Source organism: Mauremys mutica, chromosome 7 (genome assembly GCF_020497125.1).
Source record: "Mauremys mutica isolate MM-2020 ecotype Southern chromosome 7, ASM2049712v1, whole genome shotgun sequence".
Taxonomy (NCBI): Eukaryota; Metazoa; Chordata; order Testudines; family Geoemydidae; genus Mauremys; species Mauremys mutica.
This window is the reverse complement of record NC_059078.1, coordinates 826,070-844,892: the sequence shown is the minus strand read 5'-3', so window position 1 is coordinate 844,892 and position 18,823 is coordinate 826,070. Positions and strand designations below refer to the sequence as shown.

The 18,823-nt window shown below is 60.2% G+C and overlaps 1 protein-coding gene across 2 annotated transcripts; it reads right to left on the bottom strand.

The window, feature by feature from the left end:
- Positions 1–268: 268 nt before the first annotated feature.
- On the bottom strand, positions 269–18,644 carry BRPF1 (bromodomain and PHD finger containing 1). 2 transcript variants are annotated; one of them, XM_045025157.1, is made up of 13 exons: positions 18,033–18,644; positions 15,971–16,930; positions 14,289–14,445; positions 13,077–13,208; positions 12,459–12,605; positions 11,275–11,587; positions 9,102–9,404; positions 4,698–4,985; positions 4,457–4,604; positions 3,609–3,745; positions 3,398–3,516; positions 1,368–1,522; positions 269–1,191 (listed from the first exon to the last, which is right to left on the bottom strand). In XM_045025157.1, exons 1-13 carry the CDS (start codon positions 18,629–18,631, stop codon positions 1,008–1,010), a joined length of 3,642 nt encoding a protein of 1,213 aa, XP_044881092.1. In that variant the 5' UTR covers positions 18,632–18,644; the 3' UTR covers positions 269–1,007. The 2 variants fall into 2 exon arrangements, with proteins under 2 accessions (XP_044881092.1, XP_044881093.1); XM_045025158.1 differs by having other exon boundaries at positions 12,477–12,605.
- Between the last annotated feature and the right edge of the window lie 179 nt (positions 18,645–18,823).

Genomic DNA, 18,823 nt, shown 5'->3' with positions numbered 1-18,823 from the left:
CCCCCTCACGGCGCCGGGGACGTGCCCCCTCCCCCCACGTGCCCAGGCCCCGCCCCCTCCCGGCGCCAGGGACGTGCCCCCTCCCCCCACGTGCCCAGGCCCCGCCCCCTCCCGGCGCCAGGGACGTGCCCCCTCCCCCAGGCCCCGCCCCCCCACGGCGCCGGGGACGGGCCCCCTCCCCCCACGTGCCCAGGCCCCGCCCCCTCACAGCGCCGGGGACGTGCCCCCTCCCCCCACGTGCCCAGGCAGCCCCAGCCTCAGGCCAGGGTGCAAATAGAGGGTTTATTTTCTAAGACTCAATAGATTTTCTTCCTGCCAAATAAATACAAACGAGCGTCTGAGCGTGGCGGGAGGAGGAGACGCGAGTCCAGTGGGGGGAAGGGGCGGGCAGGGCGCAGCCGATCCCCACAGCGACCGTATCAAAGTGTGCGAGTAAGAAGATTACAAAGAGAAGTCCCGAGCTACGCCGGCTGGAAGGGCCACCATGGGAAGCGCCGTTCAGTACCAAACTGCTCCCCCCAGACCCTGAAACGGGCTACACATGAGAATAATTTAAATTCTCCTGTCTGTACAGTATTTACAGCGCCCTGGCCCCGCTGGAGATGTGCCACTGCACGCGGGGGGAGGCACCAGCCCCAGGGAACTGGGCCTGGCTGGGCACCTGCCCTGCCCCTGGGAACGTGACATTCAAGCCAGGGAGCAGGGACAGGCAGGGCAGCACCCTAGAAGGGGAGGCTCTAGCAGTGCCAGCTGGAGAGGGTGCAGAGGGTACTGCTGGGCACTGCATTCAGCAGCAGGCAATAGCTCCGCCTGCTTCTGCTCTAACCCACTCACTCCTGTGCTCAGCCCTGGCTGCTTTCAGGAGCACGCTCTGTCCCAGTGACGGGGGCAAGCTCCTGCTCCTGTACAGACCAGCTGCACTAAGTGCCCAGGACTGAGAGCCCTGTTTGCCCTGAGACTGAGAAGCCATGAGCAGAGCCAGTGGATCACCAAGGCAGCAGCTGGCATCAGTCACTCTCGCTGGAGTCGCTGCTCTGTTCGCCTTGCACCTTGTTGCGGTGCTGCATGGCACGGTGGTAAGCGATCTGCACAGACTTGCGGATGTTTGACTTGCGGCCCTCCAGCATCTTCTCCTTATCCAGGTCCTGGTTCACACCCAGTGGCACAAGCTTGGTCCGGGGCAGCCACTGCCTGGAGGAAAGGACATCACACCTCATGAGGCTTCCCATCATCTGCATACCCCACCCCGAGCCTGGTGGAGTTCACTGACTCGCCCTCAGCACCCCATCCCCAGCAGGCCTTGCTCGGTCTTGCTGAGGGACCACAGAGCTGGCACACAACATGAGAAAGCCCTGGCTGGCCCTTACCAGGTGCGCTTGTTGTCAAAGAAGAGGACGAGGTAGAGATGCTCTCGTGCTTCCTGAGTCATCTGCTCTCCCAGCTTCAGCACCTCCAAGGGAGGCACTGGGATGGGGACGCCATGGTGGAACATACCCTCCCGTGGCATCTTCGGATCAATGATCTGCCAAACCAGCAGGGAGACAAAGGTGAGATCCCAGAGAAGGGGCAGAAGCCCCCCCAAGCCCCACTAAGACACTGAGGAAAGCCTTTCCTGGGGGTAGAAAGGCAGAAGCAGGATGCTCGCTCCAGCTGGGAAAAAGCAGAGTGCTGCCCAGCCCCTAATAATCCACTCTCGCACCTCCCCTCAGCTCCTGGCAGCATTATGCCTTTGATCCCCCCCGCAGGGCTTGGTTTGACCAGTTCGTTCCCACGTGTTGCGCTTAGAGCCCAAAGGCCCCGTCTTAGTGACTGCACTGCAAAGCGGCCGACTAACACGAGCTCCCTGAGCTCCGTGTCTGTCACCATGACAACCCGAAGCAAAGGGGCTCCAGGTGTGCACAAAGACGCAACACCATAACCAGTTCAGGCGAAGTCACAGGGGCTCTCTCCTGCTCACATCCCCCCTTCAGAAACAGCCTTAGCTCATGCTTGTGTTTGCAATTCCTTGCCTTCCGCGATGGGCCTCTGGCATCACTGACAAGACAGCAGCTGGTGTACCGAGAGCACTGCCTACCATGCTGACCACCAGACTCTCAGCGCTTCCTTCTCTTTAGACTGCGAGTGGACTGGGGCAGGCTCTGCGTACAGCGCCTAGCACAGCAGAGCCTGGTCTGTAACTGGGCTCCAAGGCAATGCCACAGTACTAACAAACCAACTCTCTTGCTAGCCTCCGGGAAGAAGAGCCTCCAGCTCCCCGGGGACTGTGTGTCCGCTGCACTCACACGAGTGAAGCTGTATTGGAGACCCTAGAGCCTGCAGCTCAGCCTCCCGTTACCCTGGGGAGCAGATCTGCAGAGTGACAGGGGTATTTCCACGCTCAGGGCTGAGGCTGGAGCAGCACTTCCTGAGGTTCGATTGCTAGGTTTTTAAGGCCAGAAGGGACTTTCTAGTCTGCATAACAAAGGCCAGAGAGCGTCACCCAGCGACTCCTGCACTGAGCCCCACCACTGGGTCTGACTCAAGCAGGACCAGCTAAGAACTGAGGAACAGCTGGGGCCAGGATCACTAGCCTGGGGAGCCAGCCAGCTACATTCTAAAGGGGTTCACATAGCAGCAGCAGCACGGCCGTGCTGGGTCAGACCAATGGTCCAGCTAGCCCAGTGTCCTGGCTCTGGCAGTGGCCAGGTGCTGCAGAGGGAATGAATAGAACAGGGCTGTTATCCAGAGATCCAGCTTCTGGCAGATGGAAATTTAGGGACACCCACAGCATGGGGCTGTGGCACTGCCCATCCTGGCTAACCACCATTGATGGGCTGTCCCCCATGAACTGACAGTTCAACCCAGTCACACTTTCCTTCACATCCCCTGGCAACGAGTGCCACACGGGAACTTCCTTGTGTTTTAAACCTGCCGCCTAATCGTGTTACGTGAAGAGGCAAACGATGCTTCCCTATTCACTCTCCACCTGTCATGACTGTACAGACCATGCATAAGTGTTCTCTCTGGCAGGCAGGGGGCAGAAGAGACCTGAGGCCACCCCCAAGAACAGGGCTACCCCACAGGATTTGCACATTGGAGCAAATGGCAAATGTGCTTTAGCCCAAATTGCTATGGGAAGCAGCAAGCCCCTTAACTTCCCCACTAGTCACAGGGCTCAGGGAGACTAGCCCACAATCGGCACAAGAGCAGCAAGCCTCCAGCCGGACTGGCCCAAGGATGGCAGTGACATGTGATGCAGATCATCTGGGAGCAAGGGGAGGGGATTCCCAGTGTTCTGGCCATCCAGCAAGAGAATCCGTTCACTCCCTCACTAGGAGCCAGGTGAGATTCTGCCAGGCCCCGGATCCTGCAAGGGGAGGAAAAGGAGAGCTGAGGGCACCCAGCCTGCTGTACCCACCAGTGCTGGGTACGATGGGTACCCCCTGCACTTAGCCCACACCAGGTCCAGGGCGTCCAGAGAGGAGTCTTCATCTTCCGACAACCACCCGGCTCCACGCCCAATGCTCTTCCGCACCACTGCACCAAAGAAAAGAGGGGAAGAATTAGCACTGACGCTTCCAGACAGCGACAGGAGCTGGAAGCTGCTGGCCGAGGCCCAAGATACTCACTGCTGTGACCAACGCCTCGCCCAGCACCAACAGAGTAGGACTCATTCTCCGTTCCAGAAGTATCCTCGCTGCTGTCCTCTGGGAAGTTGACACGGGAGAAGGAGGGCTTCCCTCTGCCCTGCTTTGAGGGCGTCGTGCTGTGGGAAGGCAGGGAAGCAGTCCTGTTACTAGGTGCCATGTTACCTTTCCAGGCACTGCTTTCCTGTGCACTGGGGGGAGGGGATCCTTAGGACACCCATGCTTTGGGGAGGCGGCCAGCCAGTGCCCTCAGGAATAGAGCCCACAGCGCTCAGCAGAGGAACTGCCCACAATACTGTTCTACGATATGGGGCTCTCCGGTTGCCTTTGAAAGGGGGAGTCAGTGGTTAAGTGAGAAGGGCCCCCCAGATGGCATTCCACCCCTCCCCCACCTGGGTCTTCACTCCAGGGCAGGCCTAAGGTCCCTCTGTCCACAGAGAGAAAGAAACTGGCACAATTCACCCAACCCAGCTGGCCTCCAGCAGACACATGTGCGGGAGCAACCTCTGTGCAGTTCACTGGTTCGGGCTCTCCGGCCATGGCCTCACCAAGAGGGTTGTTTGACAGCTGCCCCCAGGGCAGGGCTGAGCGCTGGCAGACGCATAGCAAGCCAGGCCCAATGAGTCCCAGACTCTGGGCCTTCTGCTCCTCAGCAGGCACGTCACAAACATACGTGGCTTTGGGCACTGCATGTGAGAGGAAGGGAGGCGCTGGGGCAGCCATGGTGGGTGCTGCAGCCTTGAAAGGGTTACTGCTAAATGGATTTACAAACAGGCTGAAGGCCCCACTCCTGGTACAGCCGCTGGGACAGAGCCACCTGGGCACTGTACCTGGTGCGATCCGAGGCAGCGCTGCTGCTGCTGCTGCTGCTGGACTCCGAGTCGGAGCTGCTCCGAGGAAGGCTGCAGTCGTTCCGGTAAACCAGGAAGCTCTTTTTAACTGGCTGGCTCCCGCCACTGAAGCCATTGGCTGACAGGTCTGCAGCAGAACCAGGCAAGGGACATCATTAGTCACACACACAGATCCAGCATGGCCCCCTCCAACCCTCGCTGCTGCAGCAGCCACACTCACCAATGGGAGGGTCTTCGGTGGATTTATCGCTGTCGCTCTCTGAGCTGGAACTTGGCCGTGGGCTCCTCCCTCTCTTCCGCTGGCGCTGCGACCCCTCCATTATTGGAAGCTGGGGGGGACCTATTGGGCTACTCCCATGCCCTGCAGCTAGCTGGCTGTCCCGGTTCTTGGGTGGGCGTCCAGGGCGTTTTGGGGGCCCTGCGGTTTTGGGGTTCTTTTTGGAGAAGAGCACAGAAGTCCTCCTGCCGACCTCGTGTGCTGGGGTGGAGGAAGAGTTGGGGCCCAGACCTGGCAGAGAGGGGATGAGAGACAGCATGTTCAGAAGCTGGGCAGCAGGCTCCACCACGCTGCTCCACTCCCAGCTCCCCAGGAGAGCTCTGGAAATCTGCCCCCACAGCTCACATCTGCCTCCAGCGAGGCCATCGGGCAGCAATGTGCAAAAGCACGAGGGGAGAGCTGCGGGGAGCCCAGGGCTGGCACAAGAGAGCTGCAGATCAGCAGCAGAGCTTTGTAAGGAAGGGATAGTCCCATGCCTTCTCTCATCTTGCCACCACTGTCCTCACATCACCAAACCTGGGCAGTTGGCAGAGTTGCAGAGAATCCTCACCAGAGGGGATCTCCAGAGAGGCCTCCACCCTAGCAGTGCAGCCACTCCCCCTCATGTTCAGAGACACCGAAATCAACGAAAGGAAGCAAGATGAGCAGCAACAGCATCTCCCAAATTCCTCAGGCTCCAGCTGGGAGCTGCCCAGCCCTGCTGTGCCCCTGAAAAGCTACAGACATCTGAAGTGCTTGTGAAAAAGCTTCCACGTCCCTGTGCTAAAGGCCTAGCAAGCCTGCAGCAGGAAAGCAGTCCAGCCCCATGGAGTCCCACTGGGCCCCATGCCCACAGTCCTCTCATGGCCTGTGGTTATTTCTGAAAGGCACTGAAGGATGGAATTTCTGCCATGCTCTCAAGGCAGCCAGGCCCAGAGCCTCCTTCCTTGTGCGTGCCAGGGAAGGGGGAGCTTGTAGGTGGTCAGTGGCTCAGCCCTTAGCTCTTGGCTGCTGCATTGTTCTCCAGGCAGCCTAGCTCACCGGCCAACACTGCTGGCTCCCGTCCAGCTCTGATTCCGTCCTCTGCAGCCTGGCTCCATGGCACAGTGCAGGGAACACTCCCTGCCAGCCAATCAACTGCCTCGTGGGGGAAAGCTGCCGAGCAAGTGGCAGCTGCAGGCAGGTCCTGGCACAGCTGGGAGACAGGAAATGAAATGCTGGGCACCTGGTGCAGCAAAAAGGGAATCCTGGATTGGAAAATGCCCAACTCTACACTCTGGAGTTGGCAACTGTCCCATCTGAGACGGACAGGGCAGGCTATTGATCCCAGCTTTCCAGACTCCAGCAGGCAACACCTTCCTGGGTCATGTTCACGCATGGCCCTGTTAAGGTGTGCCAATGTGTCGGGTGTGGTAACCCTGCCCGGGCACTAGCCCCTGCAGCCCAGCAGCCCAGAACGCCGTCCTGGCGCCAGACGGCCAAGGAGGGGGCTCGGGATCCACCCGAAGGGGCAGTTGGAAAGAGCTGGAGGGGAAGAAGGATGCAGAGGCTGAGCTAGCGAGTGGAGCTGGGGAAGGGATCAGAGAAGAGAAGAACTGGGAAGCGAGAACGAGGAAAGAAGGAAAAGGCAAAAGCTCTGAGGGCCGGAGACGCAGGAAAGTCAGGCCTGGCTCTGGGAGCAGACACTCAGCGAGGGAAATGGAGGGACGCGCAGGAGCGGGCGTCACAGCAATCCACCCGGTGAAACGGGACCGGCTCCAAAGGCAGTTTTAGCTTAAACCAGACCCTGCAACGGGGAAGCGAGACCCCCCCCCCCCCCCCCGCCTCAAGCCCATGCCCAGAGACTGAGCGTCTAGTGAGGCAATACAGGTCGAAGGGGCCCAGTGCCCAGGTGAAGGCCCCGAGTGAAGAAACCTGCTTGGTGACAAACCGGGTGCAAAGGGACAGCGCCGGGGGCCAAGCCAAGGAGAGGCAAAGACCAGGCCAGCGAGAGCGGAGCTGCCCTGCCAGCCCAGGAGAGGAAAAGCTGCCCAGGCTGCTGGAGAGAGACCCCCACGGCTCTGGACCGAGCTGGGCAGCGTGGCCAAGGCCCCCCGGGTCCTGAGCGGGGAGCCTAGAGCTGCCCCTTCGAAGCATCAGGCCTTGGCCACGGGCAGGCGGATTTCAGCTCCCGCTCCCTGTGGGGCTTTCCCAGCCCGTGTGTCCTGGTCTGCTCCGCCTCCCCTCCCGGTTAGCCCAGCCGGGTCACCCACTCCTCCCAGCAGGCCCCCAGCCCCTCCTGCTCTGCCCGCCCCCCCCGGCCTCTCCTCCCCAGGGGCCCAGCCCGACCCCCATCCAGAGACCCGCCCCCACCTCCCCAGGGGCCCAGCCCGACCCCCATCCAGAGACCCGCCCCCCCCGGCCTCTCCTCCCCAGGGGCCCAGCCCGACCCCCATCCAGAGACCCGCCCCCCCCCGGCCTCTCCTCCCCAGGGTCCCCGCCCGACCCCCATCCAGAGACCCGCCCCCCCCGGCCTCTCCTCCCCAGGGGCCCAGCACGACCCCCATCCAGAGACCCGCCCCCCCCGGCCTCTCCTCCCCAGGGGCCCAGCCCGACCCCCATCCAGAGACCCGCCCCCACCTCCCCAGGGGCCCAGCCCGACCCCCATCCAGAGACCCGCCCCCACCTCCCCAGGGGCCCAGCCCGACCCCCATCCAGAGACCCGCCCCCCCCCCCGGCCTCTCCTCCCCAGGGGCCCAGCCCGACCCCCATCCAGAGACCCGCCCCCACCCCCGGCCTCTCCTCCCCAGGTGCCCAGCCCGACCCCCATCCAGAGACCCGCCCCCTCCTCCCCAGGGGCCCAGCCTGACCCCCATCCAGAAACCCGCCCCCACCTCCCCAGGGGCCCAGCCCGACCCCCATCCAGAGACCCCCCCCCCCTGCCCCCTCCTCCCCAGGGGCCCAGCCGGACCCCCATCCAGACACCCGCCCCCCCGGCCTCTCCTCCCCAGGGGCCCAGCCTGATCCCCATCCAGAGACCCGCCCCCCCCCCCGGCCTCTCCTCCCCAGGGGCCCAGCCTGATCCCCATCCAGAGACCCGCCCCCACCTCCCCAGGGGCCCAGCCAGACCCCCATCCAGTTACCCGCCCCCCCCGGCCTCTCCTCCCCAGGGGCCCAGCCAGACCCCCATCCAGAGACCCGCCCCCCCCGGCCTCTCCTCCCCAGGGGCCCAGCCCGACCCCCATCCAGAGACCCGCCCCCCCCGGCCTCTCCTCCCCAGGGGCCCAGCCCGACCCCCCTCCCGAGACCCGCCCCCCCCGGCCTCTCCTCCCCAGGGGCCCAGCCCGACCCCCATCCAGAGACCCGCCCGCACCCAGGCTCCCCGCCGGCCCCATCCAGACTCTCCCAGCTAGGGTGACCAGATGTCCCGATTTTGAGGAGTTTGTCCCGCATCCCGACCAGAGTACGGTCGGGACGCCATTTGTCCCAATATTTTGTTCCCTGGTCTTTGGCGGCAATTCGGCGGAGAGCCCTTCAGTCGCGGACGGTCTTCGGCGGCGGGTGCTTCTGTCTTTGGCGGCAAGGTTTATTACCCACCGCCAAAATACCGCCGAAGACCGTCCGCGACTGAAGGGCTCCCTGCCGAATTGCCGCCAAACTCCCGGATGGGTGAGTGTAAAAACAAACAAACAAACAAAAAAAACCACTCCCCTGCGGCGGTCCCGATATTTTCCCCTTAACATCTAGTCACCCTTCTCCCAGCCCCACCCGGGCTCCCGCCCTGCCTCCATCTGGGCTCTCCTCCCAGTTAGCCCAGCTGGGTCAGCCCACTCCTCCCAGCAGGCCCCCCGTCCCCTCCCAGACCCATCCAGGCTCTCCTCCCCAGGGGCCCGGCCTGCCCCCACCCCCATCCAGGTTCTCCAGGCCCCACCCCCAGCTGGGCTCTCCTCCCAGTTAGCCCAGGCAAGCCGGATCACTGCAGGGAACTGGCCAAAGGGTCCCAGCAGCCTGCAGGGCAGGCCCCAGGGCTTCTTTCCCTCCCAGAAACCTGGGGAAAACAGCATCTCCAGCTGGTTCCCAATCCCCTCCGAGGGGCCCCGCTGCCAGGGGGAGCTCCCAGCCATCTAGTCCTGACACCGAATGCTTGGCACGTTCCTGGCCTCTCATGCCCCTGCAAGCGTGTAACGCTGCTCTTCAGGGCCACTAATGAGGAACCAAGGAAGGAGCAGGACCTCCTCCCACCCCAGCCTCTGCTCTGGAAGGTAAGGCCCATGGCTGCTGATTCTGCACACTCCACCCTTCTCAGGCCCTGCCCAGACATGGGGTTACACCAAGCCCCTGGGTATTGCATGCTGTGCCAGGGTGTTGATACCACCCCCCAGCCAGTACCTTTGCCAGTTTCCTGGCTGCTGCTCTCCTCTGCAGCGCTGTCGGTCTGTATGTCCTTCTCACAGGGGTGGTGGGCCTGCAGGATCCCCCTGGCGGAGGGGCCGTGCCTGTCCAGCACATCCCGTGGGTGAGCCAGCTTCCGGCGCAGGACTGTGATCTCCTTCTTGATCATCTTGGCACGGCGGGAGCGCCCGATGCTCTGCTTCCCAGCACTGACCTCGTCCAACTGCTCCAGCAAGATCTTAAGCTGCTCCTCCAAGGGCAGGTGCTTCTGATTCTCTGACAGCAGCAGCCGCACCTCCTCTGTGGGCACAAAGAGGGTCAGATGGGTGAGAGAAGCCAGGTAGTGTTTTGAAATTCCCTTCCTCCTGGAAAGGGGACATGGCAATCCAGAGGGGATTAACCCACAGGCACAGAACAGTCACCTGGAGGGGCCCAAGAGACGAGCTCCATGGGAAGGGAGGAGCCAAACAGGCTCAGTCTCAGAAATGCACAGAGAATAATCCACATGGAGCTGAATGGGCCAGGGGTTTGCCACTGCATAGAGCAGCACAAGAATCAATGCATTAGGGGGGTGTCCTGGAGCAGGGAGGGGAGGGGAGGGGAGGGGAGGGTGTCCCCCCACAGCTCTGGGGAGACCCCACCTCCTGGGCCCTGTACTCAGCTCCAGGCCCCTCAATTCCTCCGGCTGCCCAGACTGCAAGGGCAGGGCCAGTCCTGCGGGTGGGCAGTCCAGGCGGTGGCCAGGGCGGCCCACCTTGCTCAGGATTTGCCTGATTCTTACCTGGCCTGCTGAGAACCAGCTGGGCTAACAGAGGCAGCAGCCTCTGGAGAGCAGGGCGAGGGACCCGAACTGCAAGGGGCAGTTGGATGAAAAGCCGAGCCAGGTGACTCCTCCTGACCCAGGATGCCCCCCTCCCCCATGCTCCACTGCTGTGTGAAGTCCCCACTGCTCCTGTCTCCCCCTCCTGTTCCTCCCTGGAGCCTCCGGCCACTCTGAACTGGGAGCGTCCTCCTGTCTGCTATGCGGGGGGAGGGACTGATATCGGGGTGTCCCCCTCCCCCAGCCCATGTACTCGGTCTCCACTGAGCTGGGGTAACGGGACGGGGGAAATCTGTGTGTGCTGCTGCCTCTCCGGGTCCAGCAGCAGCTGCGTGTGTCTGAACAAGCCTTCAGATGCCTGACCCCGAGTGCTTTCTTAAAGAGACAGCACGCTCAACACGCACTCAGGCACACACACAATCCCCCCAACACACACACCTCACAGCACAATCCTGGTATCAGGCGCTGCTGCTCTTCTCCCTCTCCTTACACAGCCTGCAAGGAAAGGGACCTGGATGCAGGGAGCCCTGATGTCGCTCCTTGCTCCCCCCACAAACACAGCTCCCTAGCGGTGGCTTTGGGTGTGGGGGGGCGCAGAGGGGCGGGCGGGGGGTGCCGCAATGCCAGGTGCTCCGTCACTGCATCCAGGTCAGTTTTCCCATGTGGGTGCAGAAGGGGGTGCAGGGATTAGGGGCACAGGAGGGGAGTGCAAGGATTAGGAGTGAAGGGAGGGTGGAGAGCCCATGGGGGCCAGGGGCAATATGGGGGAGGGGGAGCATGCCACACCCACAGGGACCAGGGGCACCAAAATGCAAGTTCGCCCAGGGTGCCATGTTCCCTAAGGCCGGCCCTGTGCAGGGGAGTGGGGCTGGCCCTGGGAAAGGCAGTGCCCTCCATTCTACACCCTTACTGCCCCATTGGAGGGAGCTGAGAGGGGGCACACGACAGCAGCTTGCCAAAGGGCCCCGCATGGCACAATATGCATTATGTCACCCCCAAATCCTTAGCACAAGACCAGGAAAACCAGATTCTCTTGTTGCACCTGACCATGTGCACCAACAGCGCTGAGGGGCAAGCCAGGAAGCCCATCTCCATCTGCCAACCAGCAAAATGCACCTGACCCTCGGGGTCCAGAACTGCCCTGGGACTGGCCCTGTCTCTTTGGGGAACGGGCATGTGGGCTGGCTAGGAGACATAGGAGGAGGTGGCAGATATTGCCGGGGGAGGATGGGGGCACTAGAATTACGTCCTGCCCTGGCCTCCAATGATCTAACAGGAATTCCCCGCTGTGACTTCCACGGGTGACCCTCCTGCAGCCTTTGCACCCTGGGATGGGGTGTCAATACCCACCCTCCTCAGTGTCTCGGTGCAGCACTTCATCCACAGGGATGCAGTGTGGAAAATGCATGCCTGTCTCAAAATCAATGCCCATTTTCTCCGCTTGCCGGCGAGCCTGCCGCAGCACAGCTCCCCCTTGCTCTCGCAGCCGGATGGCCGCGCGGTAGAAGATTGTGTCCTTGGCATTGTATTTCAAGCAGTTGCTGACAATCAGGTTGAAATCTTCCTCAAAGTCATCCAAGTTCAGGTAGCGATAGGCCTCCAGGTTCTGCTTCATGGTATAGAAATCCATTGGCTTCTTGATATGATCTAGGTAGTCTGGGACCTGCACAGGGAGAACAGCCAGAGCTGAGCCTGGAGTCACACCTCAGAACTACCTGCTCCAAGAAAACAGCTGTTAGAAGAATCCAGTCCTGGCGCTTTGCCCCAAATGGCGTTGCATACCCTGCAAACACTGCCCGCTCTGTGTAGACACAGGGAATGGCACTAACAGACTGGGGCTAGGCATACTGCAGCCCAGCCCAACACCGGGAGCAATACAACTGGAGGCATTTCAGAGTTGCCATTGCTCACACCACAGCCCCAGCCCTAGCCCTCTCCTCTGGCTGGTGGCAAGCAGGAATCCGGCCCAGGCTCTGGAATTCCCCAGGGCATATCAGAGGCTTGCCTTCCTCCCAGATGGGTTGGAGGGGCTGGAATTTCATAGCCCAGTTACAGAGGGCTCCAAGATGTACAAACACACAGAAGAATTGCAAGAGTGGGGCAGCAGGCGCAGGCAGGCACAGCCCCTGGCGAGATAAAACCGAGAAGGACACAGTTGACAGACTCAGAGTTTTCCACTGCACCCACTCAGGAGAAGTCTGATGCCAAACTCATGTCATGTCTATGCCTAGACAGAGCGCTTCCAAGGGAACGGATGGGAGCGTGCCGAGGGTCCCGCTGCACCCTGCCTTTCCAAGCAAGGAGCCCCGCTTGCCTGGCCCGGCCCACCATGCCCGCACAAGAGGAATACGGACCATTCATCTCTCTGCCAGTCCCTGTACCAGCTGTGCTCAGCTCAGCTGCCCACATCCCCACTTGGCTGAGTCCCCGGGCCGCCTGCTAGCTGTCTGGAGAGCACCATTTGCTGCCTTTGGCGTGGGCAGACTGGGGTTGAGTTTGAGTGAAGTAGAAATCCGGGGGGAGGGGGTTCTTACTTCGTAGATTTCTGTTACCTCAGACAGAGGGACCGGCTCGCTGAAGATGTTGCCCGTGTCCTTCTCCTGGAGCTGCTCGAGAGTCCTGCGGAGGAGGATGAGGAAGGGGGTCAGCTGCATCTCCAGCGCCACCTGCTGGATTTTAATCTGAAACACAAGAACAGGGCGGGACTGAGCCTTTGCCTCCTGGACCTGTGCTACAGCCCTTGGGACGCAGACAAGGCTCTGGGTGCGATCTGGACTTCAGAGAGAAAAGAGGAGCCATTTCCCAGCTGCTTCGAGAAGCCAACCTCCCTGTGCGATGGCGGCACGCAGGATACTCTGACTGGAGAAACAGGCTCTGACTCAGTGTGTCAATGCCAGTGAAAAGCAGAGATGCAGGAACAGCACCTGCACTTCCCAAAGCCCCACCCCCCTTCAGACCCTGCTGGGGCAGGGCACAGCGTAAGCACACACCGCCGCACGGCATAGACCGGAGAATCAGCCAGTACCCACGGGGGGACCTGCGCTCCCCTCCCTCCCCACACTCAGGTCAGGAATCTGGGCTCGCCCCAAGCTCCTGCAGGAGGGGCCTGTGCTGTCACCCCCAAGCTCCCAGGAGGGACACACAATTGTTACCGTCTCTCTCTTGAGCTTCTCCCGTTTGCGTATCAGCTCCACCAGCAGGCGCGCGCGCTCTAGGTCATGGCGGAGGCGCTGCCATGATTTCAGCTGCTCCTTCAGGGCCCAATTCTTATCCTCTGTCTCCCTCTGCAGGAACATCAGAGACCATGAGATGGAGGGAAGCAGCTCCCCGTGGCAGGGGGCTGGCACTCTTTCCCCCGTGAAGAGGGAGGGGCCTGACATTTTCAGAAGTGACTTGAGGATTCCGGCACATCCGAAAATGGGCTGATTTCCAGCCAGTGCCAAGCACCCTAGGTGTCTCAAGTTGGGTGGTCGCTTCTGAAAATGCAGACTCCTAGTCCCTGGGGTTAGAGAGAGACCCTTCCCAACGTGACCCAACACAGCACTGCCTGCCAAGTCTGCAGCTAGATAAAGCTGGTGTGCCTCTGCAGCTGCTCAGAGCTCTGCTAAAGGGCAGTGGAGCAGAGCTAATAATACTCTGGTCAGTTTCGCTGCCAGGGCAGCAGGGAAATGGTGAATTTCACTCTGCTGAGGATAGCTGGGGCAAGTGCTGGAGCTGCTCTCCAGGAGCAGCCCACAAACCTGAGAAGGAGCAGAGTAGGGGAGACCTCTGCCTCATCCCAGCACCTGGGGTGCCAGAGAAGAGGTAGAGTGATAACCATGAGCCAGGAGGCTCTAAGGTGGTAAGCAGGGAGCAGAAACCCCCTGCTCCTTTCCAGAAACCAGAGGCACCTACTAGTGACAGGCTGATGCAGACGGTAGGAACAAGCAGGGCTCAGAGCCAGAACTCTGGTAGGAATTCCTGCAGCAGGAATGGGGGACTGTGCTTCTCCCTGGGACACTGCTCTGGACCTCCCTAGTGGGCCCTCCACTCTCACCTGGCCTCTGGCTAGCTCTCTGTGGTAGGTTTTTCCAACCCCTGCCAGCTGGAGACAGGCAGGAGAGACCACAAGGCAGCCAGACACACACTTTGCACCCTCCCCATGGCGAGCTTTGGAAGGTCAGTGCCTGGCAAGTCTCAGATGCTGAACACAGTAGAGAATGGGGAAGCAGCAGTGGTGGGGAGCTGTCCTCCGAAGGACAGTTTGGCCCAGTCTCCAGCATGGCTCTGAAATTGCAGACATTACGAGCAGGAAATGCTTCGGCCCCAGGGCCCTGGGATGCACAACGCACACAGGACATCAGCACCCAGAGCCCACCCCGTACCTGGTCACAGTTCCTTTGTGACTGCAAGTGTGTCTGCAGCCGGCGCAGCAGAGGCACCCCATTGCGGGACTGTCTCTTCAGTGTCCAGTAGCTGTGAAGTCTCTGCATGAACTGGCTCTTCCTCGGGATGGTTAAACGGTTAGTGATCTTACTGAGCCTAGGGAGGGAGGGAAAGCACGTACATGATCAGTCAGGTGAGCCCTGCCACTGCCAAATCAGGCCCAGCGAGAGGTGCCTAGCCACACAAGCCAAACCCCAGGGACCCAGCTCAGGATTGGCTGGGGGAGTTTCCTGCAAGGCAGCAGTCCAGCCAAGAAGGGCATGGGACAGACAGGCTTCTCTGCAGGACTGTGCTGCATGGCATTCTGACCTCAAACCCAATAAGAGGAAACACTTTATTCACACAACATGTAGTCAGTCTGTGGAACTCTCTGTCACATGATCTCACTGAGGTCAAGAACTTCAGGGCTTAAGCCAGTTTCTACCTATTAGAGACCAGGATAAGGTCTAATGTGGGGGGCAGACCATCACTACTGTGGGGTTCTCCTTCCTCTGAAGCTTCTGGGGCTGGTCACTGACAGATACAGAAGACGGGACTAGATAAACCCCGGGTCTGATCCAGTCTGGCAATTACTATCTCCTTGCAAAGCCCACTGCTCTGCTGGTTACCAGCCCTTCATCCTCTTACCCAGCTCACTTAGTGAGGCCACTGTACAACTGACATGCTCCCTGTCCTGCTTGGATGGTAAACTGTGGATCAGGAGACAGCTAACGGGAGGTGAGAAACACCATGAGGACACCACAGATCCTTAGATTAGTTGGCCCTTGTGGTCCTGGATAACCTTATGGGTCTGTGGAGCACAGGCAAAGGCCAGGGGTTTTCCTAGTTCCCACAACTTTGAATTGTGCTCCAGAGGAGGGCAGGTACCACCACTCCAGGCTGGGAGATGGGGCTGGGTTAACAGCCAACAGAAAGCATAAAGTTAGTGCCCTTCCTGGAACACTCACATGGTGTCCCAGCAGCTAGCTCCATTCGGCACAGACTTCCTCAGGAGGATGCCTTGGTCCTAACAAAGAGCTGAAGGAGCAGCAGGGCCAAGGGGAGAAATACAAACCAAGGCAGATAAATTAACAGTACCCCCTTTCTTCTACAATGGTTTGTTCCAAAGTCCCTGAGGTTAACATAACAGGAAAAGACCCCTGGGAACCCCCAGCTGCTTCCTGACCTGTCCCGCCGCGCTCACTCTGCCGTTAGACTAACAGCAGCCACCTCCTGCTCCTTCCGGCCCCAGCCACCTTCACGGAGCAGCACAGCGGAGAGAAGCTCAGCTTGGACTTATGAAACTGGCTGCAAGCCCCAGAGCCACACTGCTTGCAGGATTCACCAGCGAAGCCACCGAGCACCCCGAACAAGGAATGAAATAAACCAGAGCTTGGCGGGGCTAATGACAGGAATACAGACTGTCTGGACGGGCGGGGGGGCGGGGGCGGTACCTGTAGGGGGAGCAGGGCCTCGAGGCAAGGGGCTGTCTGGACAGAGGGGCCGTACCTGTGGGGGGCGCAGGAGCCCGAGGCAAGCGGGGGGCAGGACCCCAGGGCAAGGGGCTGTACTGGGAGGGGGGAGCGCAGGACCCTGAGGCAAAGGACTGTCCGGACAGAGGGGAGGGTGCCAGGGGCCATACCTGTGAGGTGGGATGCAGGGCACTGACACCACAGGTGCTGCCGCTCGCTTTTCTGCCAAGATCTTCCTTGCCTTCTTCATTTTGATTCTGGATTTGGCCTTTGCCTTCTTCACCTTCTCTGAGCTCCAGCCTTTGCCCTCCTCCTCCTCCTCCTCGTCCTCCTCCTCCCCTTCGCTGTGGGAGAGGGCGGGGAGCCTGCGCACAGAGCCGGGTGGGGTGTGGATGTCACAGTAGGCAGTTTTGCGCACACTGAAGGAAGTGCCGTTTGCTCCCGTCTCCCGGACGGGCTCCATTTTCATGTAGAGTCCAGCCTGCTGGGCACAGGTGACATGGAAGGCAGTGTAGCAGTTGGCCTTATGGCACTGGATGCAAGCCCCAGAGCCACGCTGCTTGCAGATGTAGCAGGTCAGCTTCCACCGGGCAGGTGGGATGTGTTCAATGCTGTCTATGGGCTCCAGGAACACAGTGTTGGCAAAGCAAACCTCTGGAATCCAGAGGGCACAGACCACATGTGCCCAGCGCCCATCGTCTGTCTGCTTGAAAGCACCGCCCTTGTTCGGGCACAGAGCACAGTCCACTGCCCTGGAGGGGGACTGGAGACACCTTCTGCAGAGCCACTGGCCCTCAGGGATGTAGGGCACCCCGTAGCACTCCTGATGGACAGCCAGGTTGCACATGTCACAGAAGAGAATGACGTTGCTGTTCTGACACTCTCCATCATTGCAGATGCAGCAGACTGCGTCCTCATCAACAAGGGCATTGGGGTCCCCCTTGTTGTGACTCTCAAAGTAGGACTCCTTCTCCAGCCGGTCCATTAAGTACTCAAAGATCTCCTGGGGAATGGGACTCACACCCTCCGTCTTCCGTCGGTCATTCATGATGTCCAGCCAGATATAATCTTCCTCGTCCATGTCATACTCCACCTCCTCATCCAGCTCCTCCGCTGACTTTTCAATGTACCTGAGAGGCATGTAGAGAGGGAATGAGTGACAGAGGAACCAAGAGCTAGTGCAGCCTAACCTCCCAAAGGGACCAGAGGGGGAGATTTGACCACCATGGCCACGAACAAGCCAGAAAGAAAAAGGAAGGGGAAGGAACCCACTGAAATGGGAGATGTTGTGCATGGCCCTTTTCTCAGTTACTGAGCAGAACTGCAGTATGCTGGTGCGGCCGGCACAACGCAGCAAGGACACTACACCAAACAATGCTCCTGCTTGGCAACTGATGAAGCTTGGAGTATCTCATGAAGGCAAGGCAACCACATGGAACATGGTACCAACCCCCAGGCAAGTTCCCATGTGCTCCGGGGCCATTTAACCTAACAAGTTGGGTAGTTCAGCTATTCTCATGGGCCGGCTGCCACATCAAGTCCCACTTGGAATCTTTTCTTCGTAAGCGTTTCTCCTCTTACGCGTGTGTTCTGGAGCAGATTCTGCGCCAGTTACACGGAGCAGATACAGGGTATGTCTACACTGCAATAAAACACTGCGGCTGGCCTGGGTCATCTGCGAGACAGTAAAATTGCAGTGTAGACTTTTGGCTCGGGCAGGAGGTGGGCTCTGAGACCTGCAAGGGGGGAGGGTCCCAGAGCCTGGGCTTCGGTCCGAGCCTGAACGTTTACACTGCAATTTGCTAGCCCCCAGTCCAAGTCCATTGACATGGCCCAGTCACGGGACATACCCTCAGGAACCGCCAGGCTCCTGTTCCGCCACCTGCTATGGGATTGTACCAGTGAGAAAAGGTTTGATAACAAGAGAGGTTTTGTCAGCCAGACAAGAAGTGGGAACCAACGAGTCTCCAGCTTACAGACCCCGGCCCAGGGCTAACGAGACACCACAAAGGGGAGCAAAAGAAAAAGTCCCTGGAGCCTGCAACAACAGTGCAGCAGGATCTGTAGGATTCACCTCCCCAGACAGGCCCATAGCAGAATCAGACAGGTACCATGTACACTGTGCCTGGACAAAGTACTAGACAGTGGGGCACAATCCTGCCCCAGTCCCTGGGGGACAGCTTAGATGAAACCTAGCAGGGAGTCCCCCGCCCTCCAACGTGCAGATGGTACCTGTAGTAAGAAGTGGGGCGAGGAGGTGCATCGGGGGTGTCCTGCTCAAGCTCCCGGTACACCACCTCTGGGAGCTTGGGGGTGGTGCCTGCGGAGGCGCTGTGGTGATGGTGGTGGTTGGAGTCCTTGCGCTTCTCCTTGTTCTTGTGCTTGCCAGCTTTAGGGGTGGTGGCCGGGGTCTCTGTGTTCTCCTTGTTGCTCCCGTTCTCCGGCACCTCCTCAGGAGCCTCCTCATCCTCTGATACCACATCGAGGTTGTCAAAGATGCTAATGCGGTGCACGCGCCCATGCAGGTCCACTTCCACCATGCGCTGGGCCTGGGCGTAGGTCATCACTTCACGGCTTGGTGATTGTGAGGTCTCCGAGGGGCTGGGGGACTGCTTGTTGGCGGTGCGGGCCTGGCGCCCCTTCTTCTTGTGTTTGCGGATGGGAGTATGCTGGGGTGGAGGGGGGTTGTCATGGTCATAGTGGTAAAGATGGTACTCGATGCCGCTGTAGCTCTTGTAGATTTTGCGGCAGGTGCCCACAGGGCACTCATACGGGGGCTTGGTTGCCCGCAGATTGTGGCAGAATGTCTTCACATCAAAGTCCACCCCCATGGCGTCACCTCTGCTAGGGAGAGGAATGAGACACAGGTATGGGGTGCGGTTATGTGCCCCCCAACCTCCCTGTGGACTCATCCACCCACCCTCAACCCTCACCCTCATCCCCTGTGGGCTCATCTTTCCGCAGCCCCGTGGCTCTCCCCCCATCCCCCCAGGGCCCACACACCCGCCCTCAACTTCTCCATG